The 20583-nt window shown below is 43.7% G+C and overlaps 1 protein-coding gene across 8 annotated transcripts in view; it reads left to right on the plus strand.

Moving 5' to 3' along the window:
- Positions 1-20583, plus strand: part of ITPR2 (inositol 1,4,5-trisphosphate receptor type 2) — a 348068-nt gene that overhangs the window by 81856 nt on the left and 245629 nt on the right. For all 8 annotated transcript variants that reach the window (XM_039542701.1, XM_039542709.1, XM_039542739.1 and 5 more), the window contains one exon: positions 181-276. In XM_039542701.1, the coding sequence (XP_039398635.1) occupies positions 181-276 (96 nt within the window). The remainder of the gene's footprint in view (positions 1-180; positions 277-20583) is intronic.

The following is a 20583-nucleotide window of genomic DNA, read 5'->3' on the forward strand; positions in this document are numbered from 1 at the left end:
TTCTGGACACTCCAGGGCAATCCTGGAGGGTTGGCAACTGAATCACTATAGTAGAATTAGTATTTCAGCATAACGAAGACAACAGTTTCTCTGAATGGGCTGTATTGTCCATGAGGTAGGTATTTTTGTGTGGTCTTCATGATGACTGGTATGACTAATAATCTGTATACCTGTCTGTAGGTTGTGCATCATGATCCATGCCGTGGAGGGGCAGGACAATGGAATAGCCTGTTTAGATTTAAACATCTAGCCACTGGGAATTACTTAGCTGCAGAGGTAAGAACAGCATCTAAATAATAAGTGGAAGCATGTAACAAAACTGGATGTGATCCCCACATACCAGGCAACCTTGTGCTATGCATTCTTCTAATTCAGAACTGCCAGAATTTTCTTTATTACTGGACAAATATAAGCTGGTTTAGGACAACTTCTGTCTTTAGTTTCAACTGTGTCATTCGCTGTTGGATCAGATTTTGTCACCAGTTACACCAGTGCAAACCCTACTGATGTTGATCGCCATATTTTGATTGTTGGTTTTTCTTATTTCTATGTCCTTGCTTCCACTTGGTCTTGGGAATGTTAGGATAAGTCAAAAATTAATTTTTGCTGGCCCAGGCAGCTGCATACAGATTAAAGCTTTCTGAGTTCAACTGAACACAGGATAATTACTGAGGCGGATCAAAGAAATGGGGGAAGGGACAGTAATGCAGCTTCTGTATACTATGCTGACAAAAGAGAAGCCCTTAGGGTTTTTTTCTTTTTTTCTTCTTTTTTGGGTTGAAAAAGATTTCCATCATACTATGAAAACTAGGGGCCAGATCTTCAGGTGATGTAAAATTAATGGAACTACATCAATTTACACCAGCTGAGAATCTGGCCCGCGGTATCTTAGAATTGTGCTCTGTAAGAGCTTGTCTTGAGGGACAGACTTTTATGTCACGATATCCTGATATTTGTATCATGACAATATGTTGCCATTAGACTTGGTTAAAGTTTTCTAAAATTCAATTCATTTTGAATTTTGACCAATAACCCCCTGCCCCCACAAAAAATCCCTCCCAAACACTTACCAGAATGTTCCATTATTATTTATTATTATAATTTTTTTTTGGGAGGGTGGGAGCATTTTCTTAATTAACTTTAGTTCTGATGTGGTGGTTTGCCTGCCACCCAAAAGCAACAAAATATCTTGCAACACCCACACCACACCAGCCTCCCCTCTTCCCTTCCCCCAAAACACCTCAAACCCCAAACAAAAACCATCTGGAAAAATGTGGAGGAGAGCAGTTACTGAGAAGCTTCCTCGGTTGTGATCCTGAGTTTGTTTTATTGAAGTAGTTATGAGCTTTATTGATCCTGTTTATCTGCTCCATTTGAGGCCTGGTTGTACATGTGACATTGTACTGATATAATAATTAAAGATATGATTTCCATATTGATCTGGTTAAACCAGTGCAGTGCTATGTGTGGACATTCACATCAATTTAAACCTGGCTTATATCAGTTTGGCTTGTGCTTGCAAACTAGCTTGTGCTTGTAAATGTTCACGTGCAAGCTATACTCATTTAACCAGTTTAAAACCAATATGAGATAGTCCACACACACAAGTTGTACTGCTTGAACTAAACCAGTGTAAGTTAAGCCACTTCTCTGTGTGTAGACAAGTCCTTATATCCACGCAGTACTGCCATAACTCCCAGAATCCTGTCATGACATGCTCTGAGTTCAGAGTGAGACCAGTTGTGGATTATCAGGAGCACTCTCATATCTAGTTATTGCCAAACCAAGGTCAAGAATACGAAGGGTGTTATCCCCAGGACATTACAGATACCAGTCCCCTTTTTACTTTAAGAGCTGTTGAGTAACCTTTTAAACAGCTCCAATATAAACTGTGCATAGTATAACCGGAACTCTGGTAAACCTAAACTCCCTGTCTGAGTGAATGTGGAGCAAGGTACCTGAGACAGATATTGCAAGCACTTGCAGTGTCTTTGGGGACCAAACTGTACTAAGTTTATGGATGGCTTATGTATCATTGTGGACCAGGGATTGTATGGAATTCTGGGGAGGGTTACCACAGCTCCTCCAGGAACTACCAAACAGCAGGGGATGATTAAGGCTAATCATTGGCACTGTGAACACCTCCAGTGAGGTACCACCCCTGTGTTGGCGTGCAGATACTGGGTCTTCCAGGGACCAACAGACACAGAAGGGGTTTTTGGTATAAAAAGGCTGAGTTTAAATTGGCACAGGGCTTTTTTGATTCAGTAAACAGGATTCTCTGTTCAAGGGGAGTGGAGGGAAACCTGTGCAGAAGGGTTGGAAGGGCTTACAAGGGCCCATAAGGCTGATGCATGGCCCCTGGTAAGCTTTTAGCACAAGTATAGGAACGTTTTTTGATTTGTTTTTGTTTTCTCTGTACTGCTTTTTACCCTCAGAATAAACGTATTTTGCTTTGTGAAGGCTGTTTGGTTACTGGTACACGCTATTGTATCTTCTGGAGAGAGGTTAACTACCGGTGCCTGACCTTGGTCAGACCTGCTGGGGAAACCACAGTGAAGCGCAGAGGGACTGAAAGTCTAAATCCCTGGTCTGGAGGGAGAGAGACATAGGTCTCTGCCCGAGATAGGTGGTGGCTGGGAGTCCAAAACCTTAGCCCTCAGGAGGACCAGGAGGGAGATCAAAGGTGCAAGTTAATCCTGAAACTGTGACATACATAGTGGCCGCGTGTGCTGTCTCTGACAATGGGGAATTGCCAGTAAAGTGCCAACAGCAGCACTGAATGCAAGCAGTGTAGAAAGGAAAAGCACAGAGAAAATCCTCATCCTTTTCAGGAAAGGGATAGCAAAAATAGAGGTGTGTTGGGGGGGAAATAGGTTATGAACAGCTTAAAAAAAAGTCAGCTGGTTGAGAAATGCAAAGAAAGGCAGCTCAACTCTGAGGAGTGGACAAAGGCACAGCTGGTCAATCTGATCTACTGATGTACTTTGAGGACCGGAAAAGGAATGATTCTGAAGGAATACAGGGAATGCCCAGTCCACTTGCAGAGAATCCAATGGGCAGGGGGAACTCTTGGAGACACCTCCCTAAAGGGAAGCAGTGAGGAGGCTGTCAGAGGCTGCAACCGTGCTGCATCCAGACTGAAGGCACTGCTGCAGTAGGAATTGTGGACAGACGGTCAGAGAGGTTTGTCCCTCTCTAAGCTACAGCTGGAGAGGGACAAACTGCATCTGGAAGCCCAGCTGCTTGCAGACTGGGAATATGAGAGAGCAGACCAGGAGAAGCAGCATCAGCATGAGGAGAGAGAGAGAGAGAGGGGGAAGAGAGAGAGAGAGAGAGAGGAAGGGGGGGGGGGGGAGAAGAGAGAGAGAGAGAGAGGAGAACAACCAGGAAGGGGGGGGGAAGAGAGAGAGAGAGAGAGAGAGAGCGCGAACAACCAGGAAGGGGGTGGGGGGGGGGGGGAGAGAGAGAGAAAGGAACATCAATATCAGCTCAGTATGGAGAGACTGCACCAGCTAAACTCTGCTCCAGTAGGTGGAAGCAGACTCCACATGCCTATCTTGGCTGGGTCACCTCCAAATTATTTCCAGTGCTTCTAAATCTGGAAAAATTTCCCAAAATCTGGGAGTTTTTTGAATGAAAATTCCCAGTTTCCCAAGTTGAAACATTTTACTCACAAATTCCCAGGTTTTGGGAAATGTCTCAGGATATAGAAGCACTGTAAAAACTTTATCTGGGAATTTTTCACCAGATTTGGTAAATTTTTAGCACTAGGCTGGGAAAAGTTGGCATCACGATATAGAAGCACTGATTATTTCCCTGCTTTAGGAAGTGGGTAAGAAGGATGGATTTCAAAATGGGGTGTAAATTGAGCAAGGTGGAGCAGGCGGACAGGGTACAGTATCTGACTCCATTGCTGTCGGAGAAGGCCCTAGATATTTTCACCCATGCAGACACAGGGGACTGTGATGGAATATACCAGGCCCTGCCACACCCTGCCCCAAAAAAGGGCAGTGGAGAGGGTCCTTCAAGCTGCTTAGAGTGGCTGTGTCCCACACAGCCACTCAGGGCCCAGCAGCCTAGTGTAAGAAGAGCTGCAGGGCCAGAAGGAGTTCAGTTCCTTGCTGGAGCTGTAGAAGCGTGGCTGGTGTGTGACTGGCTGACAGAGGTACAGAACCCCGGACAGGGCTGTGCTGCTAGAAGCTGGGGAGAGCGAGAAGGAGCCCTGACCTGGTTGCTGGGACTCCATTAGGATAATGCCCTGAGGTCAGGGTGAAGATGGTGCGAGGCCGTGGGGAAGTGGCCCAGAGAATTAGAGAAGCCGTGCAACATAGTTAAAGGGACTCAACTGACAGCTGCGATCTACAGGGTTGGTGGGCTGGGAGCTGGAGTAGTGGGTGGGCCCGGGTCTCCCCCAGCCCCCATTAGCCACTGGTGGGAAGTGTCCTGTACATTGAGGCACCCCAGAGGGGGAATTGAACTGTAGTGGCCCAGCTGGAGAGCTGTAGCTCGGAAGGCCCCAGAGGGTGAAGGTGGTGTCCCTGCTCTGGGATAGAGCACTGCCCCAGGGCTCCCTGCCTGGAGACTAACAGAGAGAGTTTACACGCGCGGCGTTCGGCTGAGGGGGAGTGCGCAAGAGGTGAGTGCACCCTGTTACAGGGACTATAAAGATTAATTTATAGGCGTATAAACAAGCCTTGTTGTGAAAGTTTAAACTGACCCCTGAAGCATGTAGGAGAAGGTTTCAGGCAGTTAAAAGAAAAGGGGGATATAACCTATGCTGAGGTGTCAATCCCAATTAGGAGTTATGTAACAAACTGGGGAACAGGTTGGGGATTTACCATAGTCGATGAGGCATATAAATTAATGGGTTTGGAACAATTCTACAAACTTTGACACTCCCACTCCAAATCTAAAAATCATTGTTAACAGACAAGGACCCTAAAAACGAAACTAGCTGGACATGGGCCAACCAATATGTGGATAGTTGACCTGAGTTTAATTAAAAAATTCAAACAAAAGCTGACCCCAACCAGGACCTGAAGGAGAATGGACTAAACGCAGACTTGGGGGGAGGCAAACCCTAACTTGGTCTCCAGAAAGGAATCTGGGGATCTGAAATGGCTTCATTGAAACAAGAATAGTCATAAGTGATGTACTATATGGGGCCAGATAGGTCAGGGGCTGGCGATAACCTGCAGTGCTGGCCGGTGGCAGTGACCCCACCTACAGCAGAAGCAGATCCAGCCTTGATAGTTCCGTCAGTAAATCTGACTCTTTCAGCCCCCAAGGGGGACTCAACAGAACATTCTTTCCTGGTTGAGGTGGATGGGGGAGGGAAGAAAGCCGAGGGATACTGGATTGAAGTAACTCTGGTGCTCCCAGGGATGGTGGACCACTCGAGAACTCTCCCTTATAGACTCTTAACCATTCAGGGATAATGGGAACCTTCTTTCCAAGTCCTGGCAACTCAGATCTGTCTGAAACTGGGTGACCGTCAGGGACCGAAGGATGTTGGCGTGCGCTCCAAGCTGCTGGTAGAGGTCTCACTGGGGAATCCTGGCCCCAAGCCACTTGTGTAATTAGAGCCAAAAGCAGAAAACAACAGCTAGGAGCACCAGAAGCTCCCGAGAAGTGGGGGCACAACCAATACCCAAATGGTGGCCCCTCTCCCAGCCCCATCTCTCCCCCCTAAGGCCCCGTCTGCTGCTCGCTCCTCTCCGCCCCCTCCCAACACCCCTTCCACCGTCGTTCGCCCTTAAGGCAGGCAAAAAGTGGTGGGGTCATGGCCCCCTGGACCCTCCATTCCAGCACCCCTGACAACAGCTTTTGGCTTGGACTCTGATCTGAAAGCCGACAGGTGGAGCGGCAGCTCTGTGCTGCTGCCTGACACTGAGTGCATGCCCTAGGGCTGAGCTGGGTCCTGCTGATAAACTGACCTCAGAGGTGGGGAAGCAGGTCCCAGGGAGCAGACTGAGCTTAGCCTAACCTCCCAGCTCCTGATCTGCAAATCAAGCAGGAACAATTGACAGATCCTACCCTAGAAAAACCTAGGGTGGCTGCAGTTGACTCCCTTGTCACCCTGGGACAGGAGGGCACTTAGAAAGGTTTCTGAGGGATCGGGGGCTGTTCTGTAGAGAGTGGAGGTCCCCCAGGAGTGTTGAACCATGGGGAATATGGAGATTGTTAGTAGCACCACAAAAGTACTGACTTAGGCTACTCGGCCTAGCCCATGATGCATGCGTCTCAGGGCACAGGGGAATACATGCACTTACTCCAGGATTTCCACTGGCCTGGGTGTTTGAGTACAGAAATGCTATAAATCTTATGACTCATCCCAGATCATGAGGAAGAGCCAGGACAAGGATAAGGCTGCCCTAATCCCTCCTTCCCATCCTAGAGGATCCCTTTCAGAGGGTCGCTGTGAACATTGTGGGCCCCTTAGCAAAGTTCCTGGCTGTGGAAAAAGTGTATTTTGGTGGTAGTAAATTATACCATCTGCTGACCAGAAGCACTAACCTTGTCCTCTATAGAGGCAGACAATGTGACTAACGCTTTGCTAGAAATATTCAGCTGGGTCAGGTTTCCCTATGAGATTTTGACCAAAGAGTGAAATTTGTCTGCCCTGCATGGAGATCTTTGAGAGAAATGTGGGGTTCAGCACTTCTGGTAATCTCCCTACCCCCCAGATTTAGGGGCTGGTAGAGAGATTTAATGGAACCTTTAAAATGATGATGAACATTTCTGTGGACTAACACCCTGGTGACTGGGATAAATGTTTCTTACCTGCTATTTGCCTATCATGAGGTTCTGTAGGAATCCACAGGATTCTCCTCTTTCAATCCACTCCATGAGAGGAGGGTATTGTCCTCGTAGACTTAATGAGGGCTGAGTGGGAAGGTACATCCTCTCTGGAGTGGGAGTCAGTGGTGGAATACCTGTTCGCCTTCTGGGAAAACTCACTGAGCTCACGAGGGTCACCTGAGATAATCTAACTATAGCTCAGGAGAGACAAAGTCTGGTATGATCAAAGTGCATGTGCTAGGACATATACAGGGGACCATATTATGGTGCTCATTTCAGTGCTGAGGAATAAACTCCAGACTTCCTGTCAAGGCCACTTTAAAATCGTCTAATAGCTCAGTGAGGTGAACTATGTGGTGGAGCTGTCTGATTGCTCACCCCAGCTCCAACTGCATCATGTGAATGTGAGGAAACCATATTCTGACAGCGAGAATCAGGCCCTGGCTCTGTGCCAGCACTGTGAGGACAGAGGGAGCATCCCCCCCAGTAGATCTGGTGGCAGGAACAGGGCCAACCTCTCCCTAGACTGTACATTCCCACACAGCAAGCAGTGATCACGAGAGTACTGCAGGCTTATCACCAGGTGTTTTCCAGTAAGCCTGGACGCACCTCGCTTGCTGTCCATCAGGTGGCGATGGACCTAAGGGTCTAATTAAAAGTTCCCAGTAATCCTGGAAGGGTGCAAACAGCCCAGAGCTTGGGGGAAGAAATGGCCGACATGCTAGAGTGATCAAGTAATCCCTGGTCATCCCCTGTTGTATTGGTACCTAAGAAAGATAGGTCAATAAGTTTCTGTGTGGATTATTGAAAGCTCAATACCATCACTCTGTCTGATGCATTCCCCGTGCCTACTGGACTAGTTGGGAAGAGCCCAATTTCTGACCACAATTGACCTCACTAGAGATTATTGTCAGGTGCCTTTGGACTCAGATCCAGGGCTCAAACTGGCGTTTTCTACCCCAGTAGGGCTCTCTGAGTTCCTGGTCCCATCTTTTGGCCTCAAGGGGGCTGCGACTACCTTCCAGCAACTGGTAGATCAGTTATTGGATGAGGGTGGATGAGTTTGCCCTGACATACATAGATAATATTTATAACTTAAGCCAGACATGGGAAAAGCCCATGACCCATGTACGGAGGGTGCTGTACAGCATTCAGGCAGCGGCCCCGACTGTAAAGATGGAGAAATGCAAGGTGGGCATGGCAAAAGTGGTATTGCAGGAGATTCGTCCCGTGCTTTAGTACTCTGAACGCTGCTGTCACTGATCCATGTAAAATGGAGAAGCCAGACAAGGTGTGAACAAGCTGGCTGTGATCTGAAGGAAGTCCTTAAGTACAGACCTGGTTCTGGTAAGCCCAGACTTTAACAGCCTTTTATGGTGTTCTCAGACACCTCTGACGCAGGGTTTGGGGCTGTGTTGGTGCAAAATAATGAAAAGTGGGGAGACGCCCCATTGAGTATTTGAGCAAGAAATTGCTTCCCCAACAAAAAATACCATGCAACAATTGAAAAAGAATGTTTGGCTGCAGTGTGAGCACCCAGGCAATTCCAGCCATGTCTATTTGATTGACATTCAACTGTGTACACTGACAACTCATCCAGTTGCATGCGATGAAAGGGACAGATGCCAAGTTGCTATGGTAGAGCCTGATGCCCCCAGCTTATGATGTGGAAGTGATTCATGGAAAAGGAAATGCAAATTTTGTCACTGATGCTTAGTCCAGAAAATAAGCCAGTGGGTACCCCTAGGGTACCAGACAGACACCTTTGCTACTAACTACTACTTTATGGGGGAGCTGCGATGGATACTGCAACCTCCTGCAGTGACTTTGAGCAACCACATTGTGTGACGTTTATGAAAGGTTTTAATGTATCGTTGTGGGCCAGGGATTGTGCGCAACCTAGGGGCGGGGGAGGAGAGGGTTAGCACAGCTGCTTCAAGAGGAACTAAAAACCGTGGGGGGAGGGGGAGTGATTAAGGCTAGTCGCTGAAACGTCAAACACCTCTCGTGAGGTACCTCTTCATTGGCCAGCAGATACTTGTTCAAACTGGGTCTTCCTGTGACCACCAGACAAAGAAGGGGCTTTTGGTATAAAAAGGCTGAGTTTAAATTGACACAGGGCTTTCTTTTGGTTCAGTAAACAGACAGAAAGGTTGGAAGGACTTTGGCTTACAAGGCCCCATAAGACTGATGGGTGACCTCTGGTGAGCTTTTAGCACAAGGAACATTTATAGCATACGGAATGTTTATTGTTGTTTCATATTTTTCTTTGTACTGCTTTTACCCAAAAGAATAAACGGCTTTTGCCTTGTGAAGGCTGTTTGGTAACTGCTGTGCACGGTTGTAGCCCCCATGGAAAGGTTAACCAGAGGTGCCCGACCCCAGTCAGGAAATCACAATGAAGTGCAGAGGGACTGCAAGTCGAAAACCCCAGTCCGGAGAGAGGGAGATGTGGGTCTCTGCCCAAGATAGGTGATGGCTGGGAGCCTGAACCTTGAGCGGGTGCCTTTGAGGAAAGCCAAGGCAGAGATCAAAGGTGCAGTTAACCCCGAAACTGTGACAATCCCTTTGCAGCTTGCTGGCCAGTCTCACTCCACTGCACAGAGTGCAGCTGTCTAGCTTGTCTGAAGCCAGCTGGCTCTATTCTGTATTTATTATTTCTATTACAGTAGTGGCTAGTGCCCCCAACCAAGATCAGAGCCCTGTTGTACCAGGTGCTATGCAGACATGTTGGAAGAGACAGACCTACCATGAAGAGCTTGCACACTAAATAGACAAGACTAGGTTAGAAGAGAGGCATTTCTTCACTGCCCTTTTGAAGATGGGGACCTGAATTGAAAGCGCACTTGAAAATTTCTAGAGTGCTGGCTGGCTCTGCTTTCATCTCAGATGTCATGTGTCCAAAGGTTTTAACAAGGGCATCCTAAATCTTCAGGTACATGGGGGTGTATGGCAATGTGTGCTGAGGCAGAGTTTAGAATCTTTAAACCTCTGTATTGGCTTTCCTGAGAAAATCACTGGCAATAAGGCTCTCAATATGGAGAGTAGCATAGACGCAGTGCAGTAACAGCTGGAGAAGAGTTCGGGTTGAACAAAGGTTATGCCCTGTGCCTTGAAAGCAGCATTAACTACTGCATCTGTGAAGTGTAACAAATCTGCTAGTGGAGATATTAAAGGTAAAGCTGTAATAAAAACCTGTGAACTGCTTTTTGTACAGTTCACATGGCAGGCACAACACACCAGCCAGGCATCCACCTCAGAGATTTATAAACAAGCAGGCAGACACGTAATGTGCGTGAGGTAACTTTAAATCAGTTGGGCAAAGCTTACTGAGTGCTTATCTGTACTCTTGCAGCAGAGAGAGATTACTCATGCCATGAATTATCAACCCCGTCACACACTGGCATCACCTGTTTTTGTTTAAGCCTCTATGATAAAGATATCGAGCGTGGAATAATAAACACAAACAAAACAAAAATTCATGACTAACTTTAAACTTTTTTTCCTCCCCAGTCTAATGGTACAAGTTCTGTCACAGTTGAGCTATTGTAAATCATGTTTCATAACTAGTGTTTACTTGTTGTATCCTTCTGTACGTCAGCTTGGTACGTCCCTCAGAGAGCTCTGCAGTAAAATGTGGGTGGGTGGGAATGGCTCCCAAGTGATCAGTGTTCAGAACTCTGATCCCTGAGACAGTGAAATCATAAAGCAGCACTGAGCCAAATCCCCTGCTGGAAAAATCCAAGGGTGAAATCCTGGCTCCACTGAGTTTTACCATTGACTTCAGTGGGGCCAGGATTTCACCCCCAAAGAACTGAGCCAAATCCTCATCTGAAGTCAGAGGAGCTAGACCAGTTTGCACCAGCTGAGATCCAGCTCACAGAATTTTATTCTGATCTTCATGGAGTCAGTGGTGTCTAAGGTTCTTTTCTAGTACTGGATACAGCATGGATTCTGCAAGTCAGTTTTAACATTCCCTCCCCCCCTTCTCCCCCCGGTGACCAGATAGCAAAAATCAGAATGGGGGGTAATAGGTTGCCTGTATGACAAGCCCCTAATATTGGGATGGTCCTGACAACATCTGGGCACCCTGCCTCCTCCCCAGATGGTTTGTAAAGTTAGGTGAAAAATTATGATGCTGCGATTTCCCAATTTTTGTAGTTCTTTCAGTACATGTATCCAGTGTAGAATGCTCCCAAATCTGTCTTTGTTGGCTTGGAGCTGGCTACATTCAACATGAACAGCATTTCAGATGCTTTGGGTTAGGACCCATGCAGCTGTGTCTTTCTCATGACCAAACCTAACCTTTTTGGTATTCTAATCACCAGGATAAAAGTCTCTTTGAACTGGTGGTGGCTTATTGACTGTGCTAAGCTAAAACACACACCTCTGATACTCGTGTGTGTGGGCCATTGGTTCTGTGATTACAAAACTGAGAAATCTCTATTGGAAACTGTACCGACACTTGCTGTTTGAGGACTTTAAAGGCACCAAGCTAAAGATTCAGGGTTAAGACTATCATTTCATATTTAACTTCTCCAGTGGGACTCACGCATTACCGCACTAAAATGAAGATAAGTACTTGTACAAATATCAGGTCAGACCCTGTTCAGAGACCTCTGGGTAGACAACCATAATACAATGAGACATTGTAAATGCAGACCAAAATCACAAGGTTGTTAGGAGAGTTCCTGATAATTCTCCTTTACTTTGTTGAACAGAATGGGGCTTTTGGATACCATTGCCAGATCTGGTGTCTTTTACTCTGCCAGAGCTATATTCTGGTTGAGTTAAGATGAAGGGGTTAAATTAGTAACTTTGAATTTTATAGGATCTTAGAAATTCAAGATAGAAACAACCTGCTAGATCATTAATCCATCCCTTTGCAAATGCAAAATACAGTCTTCAGATTATTATTTTAGTTATATTCCAGTAGCACCTAGTGGCCTCAACTATGATCAGATCTCCACTTTGCCAGATGTACAAACTCGGAATAAGACCACCTGTGCCCTGAAAAGCTTATAGTGTAAAGAGACAAGACGGACAAAGGGCTAGCAGGGGAAACAGATGTGAAATGACCTGCTCAAAGACCAGTGGTACTGAACTCAGGTCTCCTGTCTCCCAGATCAGTGCCATGTCCACTGCTTCAGCAAAGCCCTTAAGCATGTGTTTTATCTTTGAAGTCAGTGGAACTTAAGCACATGCTTATGGGGGCAGAGGACTCATCAGGTATTAAATTTATGTGACTGGGGTCTTCTCTCATGCAAAAATCCCATTCACTTCAGTGGGAAGTGCATGAAGACTGTAGGATTGAAGCCTTGATGTTAGCCAAAAGATGGCTTAAAATTTGCACCTATAAATAGTATATATGATATCTATATTCCTCTATGCAAGCTATGCATATCGTGGTTGCTTTGATGGGTTATTGAGGCATATATTAGTGTTCTGTAGATCTCTTTGATTATTGGGCTATGTTGCCTTTTTGATCTTGGGCAGCTTTTTATTTGTTTGAGATACTTTATGGCATCCAAGTACATAATGTATGAGTGTCCCATAAATACAATTTATTATCCCTTTATTGCTGTTTTACATTTAAGTCAGATTCTCAGTTATAACTTCCCATATTTTACTTTTGATTCCAGGATCCTTGTGATAAGGTAATACCAAGGGCCAAATCCCGCTCTCTGGCACACCAGAGTAATTCCTTCCAAGTCAGTGGAGTTGCACCAGAAATGAACCTGGCCTGTTATTTCTCACTCAATACAGGCTTAGGCTTGGATCCTGCAGTCTGATCCGCCTGAACAGACACACGTGCCCATGTGAAATTCCAGTGACTTCAGTGGGACTTTGCACAGGCATCTCGGTGTGCCTGCGTGGATCAAATTCAGGATATGGGCCTTGAACTGGAACAGTCCAAGAGTTAGTTGTGTTCTGCATTACAGTCTAGCTGGAGGAATCGTTCTGTACAAATACCAAACCTCACAGAGCATGCTCAGTTTTGAGGTTCATTGTACACGTGCAAATTGGGCCAGTTTCTTCAAAAGGTTAGCTGTGTTTCAGGGTCAGCTGTTATCTAACGTATGGGTTCATGTTCAGACCAGGTGAAGTTTGGCAGCTCCTGGGGTTTGGGTTTACAGGCCTGTTTGGAGTTCCTCTTTGAGTTTGATTCAATCAAAACTAGTGAGTTTCACAAAACTCTGTTCTAAACTACTTGCCAGCAACCCTTGCATCAGAGGTCATTAAAAGTTATTCACATTCCTCTTTTCTTTCCCAGGTAATTTCCCCTCTCTCCCTCTCACGTACTCATTCTAAATGTCTGTAGAGAAGCTTGTGTTCAAGATGTTTGAGAGAAGTTGATAGAAGTTCATTTTCTCTTGAAAATGAATTTGAGAACTGCTGTTCTACATCCATTAAAACTTATTCCTGTTCATATTATGTCTCAATTAGTTTTTTTTTTTAAAAAGCTTTAGTAAACCATACTATATAATAAATGACAAAGTTTATAGCCTTTATGCGGATGGTCAGGGTCAAATGAATCCTGCTGTATCAGTATTAAAGTAACTAGAGTGGTACCAGATGTGAGTTTAGGCCAATGCAATTTAAAATAAAAACTGATAGAACATACCATGTAATTCAACAACACATAATTAACCCATGAAGCAAACTGTTACAAGGTATTGAGGAATGTAGTAGGATTAGAAAAAGAGTTAGATATTTGTATGAGTAAGATCCACCACGCTAGCTAGGATAAAAACCTAAAAGGGAGATCAGTCCTCATGCTTTAGGACATATGCAAAGATTAACTTCTTGGAGTAATGAAGAAATTTCCCCTATATGTAGGTTATTCTATAATGGGTTTCCTTCTTTCTTTTGAAGCAGCTAGTGCTGGTCACTTTTGAGACAGGATACCAGACTACCTAATCCAGTAAAGCAATTCCTGCGAGAACATGCAAAGTCCATTAGCTTTGACTTCCTCTTGTCCAATTTTTGTAAGGGGAGTTTGAATTTGTGTCAGGGATCTTCATGCTCAAGATGCCAAAAAAGAGGCCAGTCTTTGCCAGCAACCTTCTTGCCCCCATTTTCAAGGTACTGTGCAAGCATCAGCCTTTAGGTACTGTGGTAATGGTAGACATGCTTATTCGTCTGTTACATGGATAAGGTAAATAATGGAGACTTAGTCATGTGGGGACATTGTGACATGAAGCTTGCCGCAAAGCTTGGATAATCAACTGCTATTGGTATGGAAGTGAAACATGGATGCTGAGGAAAGCTGAAGAACACTGGGTTGACTTTTTTGATTCTCATGGTCTTTGTCAGATGCTCCATATTAAATAACAGGACAAGATCAAAAACAAGGATATTTGAAGCTGAACCCAGCAACTGCCTCCATCAGCACTAATTTGGTTTCGGCTGCTTTCTTAGTATTGCCATATTATTAGACTGGCAGACCAACAAATTCCAAAGGAACCAAAGAATGCCACTGTGATCATGTGGGTGACAAAAGTTTCAGGGACACAATAAGATTGCCTATGACAGACATCAGCTAAATATCCAGCCAGGTCACCTTAAAAGACCTAGCTGGAGATTCATCCGGGTGGTGCTCAATTGACAAGGATGCCATGTCCCTTTGGGATTTGCCATGATTAGTAGTGAATTCTGCAAAGTCCCTTATCTCAATGAAGCAAATCACTTGGAATGAATAGCTTTATTTGAGCATGACAATAGATTATCTTTTTCTTAGGGTATGTGTCAATTGTTTGCAAAGATGAAAAACCACCACCAGATGGCAGTCCACACTCAATCCTTAACTCATCAGATAGCCACCACATTGGAATGATTTTTTTTTTAATTTAGTTTCATGATACAACACAGTAGAACTCAGTTATTTGAAGGGTGCTTCAAAATGCACTCTTTACTAAGACAGTGGCTTTATATCCTTGTTAAAAGTCAATATAATGTTCCGATAAATTGTATCAGTTGGGTCTTATGATCAAAGGGAGTGCCAGAATTACAGTGTGTATCCAGCACTCTGCAGGCTGTATCTTTTTAACTGTCTCATGGGTACACGTTTTTTAAATAAAAGAAACCGCAATATATAAGGAATGAAGAATAATTTAGTTATACACATAAAGATGAAAGAAGTACACAGACTAAAGAAGTGAGAATGGATTACTGATTTACAGAGGCACTCTGACCTATTCTGCAGAGCTCATGCACCCTTAATTATAACTCTTTAAAGAGACAATGTTAGCAACTACTTTGCTGGTTGAGTTTTAGTCTCTGTTGTTTCGAGCTTGTAGATAATAATTGGGACATTCAAGATTCCATGTTCCTAAGGACCAGGTTTTCAAATTTCAGATTTAAGCACCTAAAAATGCCAACAGGAGCCAAGTGGAATTTTCAAGAGCACCTAAGCAGACTAGGCATCTAACACCCATTTAAATCAATGTGAATTAGGCACCTAGCCCATTTTGGGGCACTGCTGAAAATCCCACTAAGCACCTCTCTGCATCTTTAGATGCCCAAGTATCTTTGAAAATCTGGCCCTAAGAGCAAGGGCTTTGTGTAAGTGTACTTGGCCAAGTTGTATTGTGTAGTGAGCTGTGTACCAGTATCCTACCAGGTTATTTCCATCCAGCTCAGTGTTGGATGTATGTCAGCGTTGCTTGTGTGTGTGTGCTTTAGAGTGCAAGGCATTGTAGAATAATTAAATATTATGTTGATTGTTGTTTAATGGTTATAACAACTTATTTTCATGAATGTAAGTGGTTATTTGTTGGTTTTTTCCTTTCCTGTCTGGCACTCGTTGCGTTTTGCTTCATTTTCCGGGTAGCAAAAACTTTGAGGGTTTGTCCACTAATCTTTTTCTTTTTAAAAGATGACCTGAGGATTTTTTTTTAAATGGACTTTTCCTTCCTTGTGATGTATGAAGAAGATTCAGAATGATTTGAGAGGCCCTTTTTTTTTAAGGGTTTTATTTCTGTTTGGTTTTTTACTGTAGAAATATCAATAATGTCAAATCTGGTCTTCCCTAGTTGTGTTGAACGATAACTGGAAGGTATAAAGGATACTTAGAGTGAGATCTTAACCCCATGAAGAGGTGATTGTGTTTTTTTCCATATGATCAATATTGAGGCTAAGGACCATGAGGCTGTTCTAGCTTACGCTGGGGGACTACCCTAACGTACAGGGAAGTGCAAGGGGAGCTTAAAGCCACCTTTTCCTCCCCCTCACATCCTGTGCTTAGCAGACTTCGTATGGAGCTGAGAATCATAGGGCAGGTTCTCCATCATGCCCGAGTTCCACTAGGACAATAGGGGATGGGGCGGGGGGACTGTATGGAGCTAGTTGTGGTTTCCTGATCCTCAACCATGCTGCCCCTGAACAAATTAAAGCTTCATAGGAACAGCTGCAGTTGATGCCACTGGAGCAAGGCCCCCATCTTAAATCAATGGAAATTTGGGCATAGCAGAGTTGTGCTCTGGTGCTTCCCTCTTCTTCCTGAAATACCCTTGATATGCCACCTCCTCTGTCTTCTTACATCAGGGATTGGGGAAGAGCTGGCACAGGATGGGTTAGAGCTAATTCTGTTCCAGCTTTCCACTGGCCTATTGTTTATCTGCACAGGGGAAATTCTCCACTGAGTGTCTCTGTCCAATTAATACCACTTATGCATGACAAAGTAGCTTTAACAGTGGTGTTTTCTCTCTGGATACTGCTCTGGTCTGTTTAATATGTTTTCAAAGCAGTACCTTCAATCCAACTCTTCTTCAGCCAGGAAGAGAAAACAAGGCTTATTTAAAAAAAATCCCCCAGTAAAAGGCTTTGAGAATTTAAACCTACTTCCAAGGAAGATTGTCTAGAGTATCGTATCTAATGATCAATCAGGAACTCTGTGCCAAATGCTTCAAGGATGTTGTACAGAATCTATCTAAGCATAGACATAACCAATATTTCTCCAGCAAGTTAATATAATAACAAAAGTCCTGTTGAATGTGTGCAAAAGTCCTTTGGATGTATTGAAAGCTAATCAGTGTACTGTTAGCAGAGAACAAAGCAAGCCTAATGAAGATGAAAGATTTGAGAAGTGTATTTTTTTTTTCTTTTTAGCATGTTGCTCCTGTTGATTGGGTACAGTGTTAATGAGTTGGATATCAAATGAAATGGAAACTGCTTTGTGTTTGAATGATCTCCTTTCATTCTTTTTCTGTCAGTGTTTCCATTAGAAATCCCGTTTTTAACCCAGCCATTAAAATGCTCCTTCAGTTGAAATTTGGCAACTTCGTTTTTTCCCCGGATAGACATTTGAAATGTTCTTTTCCTTTGAAACAAAATTTGGTTAAAATCAGTATGGCTTTTTATCTTCCCCCTTAATTAGGGAGCATTTCAAAATATCCTTTTCAGGCACTTTAACTGTATTTCCCTGTTTTTAAAAGCAACTTATTTTCTAAATGTGAAATTTTCAAGCCACTCATCTGCAATATAAGCTGAAATATGTAATTTAAATTGCTAATGTAAAATATATCTTATGACAGAGACATGCAGGAAAATGGCAACAAAATATTAATGAGACATTAATATAGCCAACAATATGTCCTCAGCAGAGGATTCACACCCTTAGGAAACTCAAAAACTTTATTTTGACTACAGTAAGTGTGATGAATCTCCAGTGGTCAGTGGGGATAGAGCTTGGGACCTTCAATACTAGGTCTTTTACCATTTGATCTAATAGAGTAGCTCCCTTAACTGGTGGTAATAGCAGGCTCTTATCTTTTCTATGGACAAGCTCCTATAGGTAACATACAACATGTTTGCGCACAGTATTACATGCTCCTCTAAGCAAATGAAATGTGAAGGAAGATGCTCATGTGAGTAAGGCACTGGGCTGGAATTCAGGAGTTCAAGTCCTGGCTCTGCAACTGACTTCCTGTGTGGTCTTGGACAAGTCACTTTTAAAAAGCACTGTCTCTGACTCAGTTCCCTGTTTGTGAAATGAGACTAATAATGCCTTCTGTCTTTCACTCCGTCTCTCTTACCTATTTAGATTGTATGCTTTTCGGGGTAAGACGGCCTTTTACTAAGTGTTTGTAACAGTGCCTAATACAGCAACCCTGGTCTCATCTGGGGCCCCAGGGTGCTCCCACAATATTAATGATAGGTCATCTCATGGACCACCACTTCGTGAAAGTCTCTACCGGTGCACACTGTCAACAGGGGTTGAGCATGGGAACTTCAGCACTAACTTCAGATCTTTTCAACTGGAGCGAAGCTCTTATCCTTTACATGGACTAGCTGCTAGAGTGAGACATCTCACGCTTAGCCAGCATGTTACATAAGACACACACATGTCACAGTCTGAATACGTAACACTCTGCAGATGACAGTATTTACTAGTACTGTCTAGCTTTAAAAGAAGATATTACATTCTGTACACTGTGAATCCCTCTTATTGTAGATGCTGAGCTAGTGAATTCTGTTTCAGTGAAACTCCTTTTTAATCGATCCTGTTAGGTGCTGAGAGCCTTCAGGTGGTGCTGAGCACCCTCTCTTCCTTGGATTTCCATTCAGTAACCACCCTTAAAGCTCTCATCCCCCTGCAGTTTCAGCTCCCTAGTGAACTAGAATCAGTCAAACTGTTCCAATGAATTACACGGTTCAAATTGCAGTTACAATTACCAGCGTGCACATGCTCGTAGGACCATATTCTGGAGGAAAACTCTCACAATGCCTATTGACGTCAGTGTGAGCTGTGTGCGCACACGTGCTTCAAGGCAGAATATAGCTCATCGTGCTGTTTTATGAAAGAAATGAAACAGCTGTACTTCATCCACTCCATGAGAATCTGGTGGTTAGAGGCGGGCTGGATGTTGTGCGGAACTGGGTCTGATGAATCTGTGACTGCTTACCTACGTGCAAAATCTCCCCCCGTAGGCGTGCATCGCAGCCACACTGATTCCGCTAGCTCTGAGTCTGCAGGAGTTGCTGCAGAGTGCGGCTTTCCTTATGACTGCTTAGTTAACCCTCTTTATTCGGGTATGGCACAGGAACCAGGATATGCCCTTATAAGATGATTGCTCTATAGTTACTTGTGCATTTGCTGGGTCAGTGTTTAGGTATGGAACTGAAGTTGCAGAAAGCTTGCCACGTAATGAAACACAGTTTCTAGTCTTTCTCTTAATCAATTTTCAATAATTAGAGGTCTGAAGCCCAGACTATTATTTTGTGGGTCGTCGCCCCAGCATAAGCTAAAAATGCCCAAGTCTGAAATTGTTGAAATACAAGCAGTGGAGGCCTAGTGTGGTTGAGTTGTTCTGCATTACAAAAGGAGCTGTTGGAAACATACTGTACCTACTTTTAAAAAGTAGCACACAATGAAGCTGTTTAAATAATGATTTATACAGTCCCTCTGATCTGAACTATGTAATTCACAATGCATGGCAGTCATACTATATATTGGCTGCATACTTCTCCTTGTGCTGGCTGTTTTGTTGAAATACAGTTCTGTCACTGTGTGCTAAAGTAACACTGCAACTGTAACAGATCCATTGACTTGAAAATGCCTGAAGGATGATTTAGCTCAAGTAGGGCCCATTTTAGTTCTATTTTCATATTTACAGTCTAAATATCTGCAGAGAAATTCTGGATTTCTACAATAATGGAGGGAATTTTTTACTAGCATTCTATTTGTGATTCTCCTATTGTTTGCTAGGCTGTTTGAGGGACCCTGAAAGTGTATTATATAAATCAGGAAAATGAATGGATTTGAAGCATTAAGACTTTATCCTAACATAACTTTGTGGTGGTTATTATAGCTTTTGTGGTAGTGGGAAGAATACTGTAATTAAAGATGCACCTCAGATTTTTCTTTTTTTTTCTTTTTGAGAGTCTCTCTTCTGTTTTCATTTGGTCTCAGTTCAAAATTGAATTATTCTGGAAAGTTTGAGCATAATCTGTGTAGTCATTTTTAACAAAGCAAGTGGGGAAAATAAAAACGAGGAAAATATTGTTTTTATAAAAAAGCCTAATTTTTCTGTGCAGAAGTAACTCAAAAATGGCAAAATTGAAGGCCCCAATCCTGCAGTGTGATCTGCCCAGGCAGACTGATAGCCCCATGGGGAACCCCATAGACATCAACAAGGCTATGCAGATTGTTAGCGGAAGAATTTGCTCTGTATTTAAAGTTTTCTCTGATTCCTCCAGTACCAAAACTAAAAGTTGAGCCAGTTTGCTTTTCTTTTTGAGTGTTATCAACAGAGCTGTTAACTAAGTTCTGATTGTAGGATCAGGTTCTGCCCCCAGTTACACCTGTGCACTTCTGTTGAAGACAGTGCAGTTTGCATAGGTGAAACAGTGCAGAATATGGCCTGAGGACACTTATTGCTCCTGATGGTGGACCAAGCGGGAAGAACCCCTCTTGACCTCGACAATCAGGTTGTGTTTTTGGAACTGGCACTTAAAATAATCTTATTTAAGTTGTTTATTTCAAGCTCCTTGGGGCAGGGACCATCTTTTTGTTTTGTGCTTGTGCAGCACCTAGCCCAATGGAGTCCTGGTTCATGACTGGTCTATCACAATACAAATAATAAATAATAGTAATAACATTTGATTTGGAGTAAATGCGAGAAAACTAAAAAAAAATTTATTGTCATGCTGTCTATTGTCACAACTGAGAGTACCATCCTCAGGACAGACTGTCAAAAAACAATGTACAAACTCCAAATTGGTTGTGTGTTCTATACTTAGCAAATGTGAACACCTACAGCGCTGTCACAGCCTTAA

Source organism: Mauremys reevesii, linkage group 1 (genome assembly GCF_016161935.1).
Source record: "Mauremys reevesii isolate NIE-2019 linkage group 1, ASM1616193v1, whole genome shotgun sequence".
Classification (NCBI taxonomy): Eukaryota; Metazoa; Chordata; order Testudines; family Geoemydidae; genus Mauremys; species Mauremys reevesii.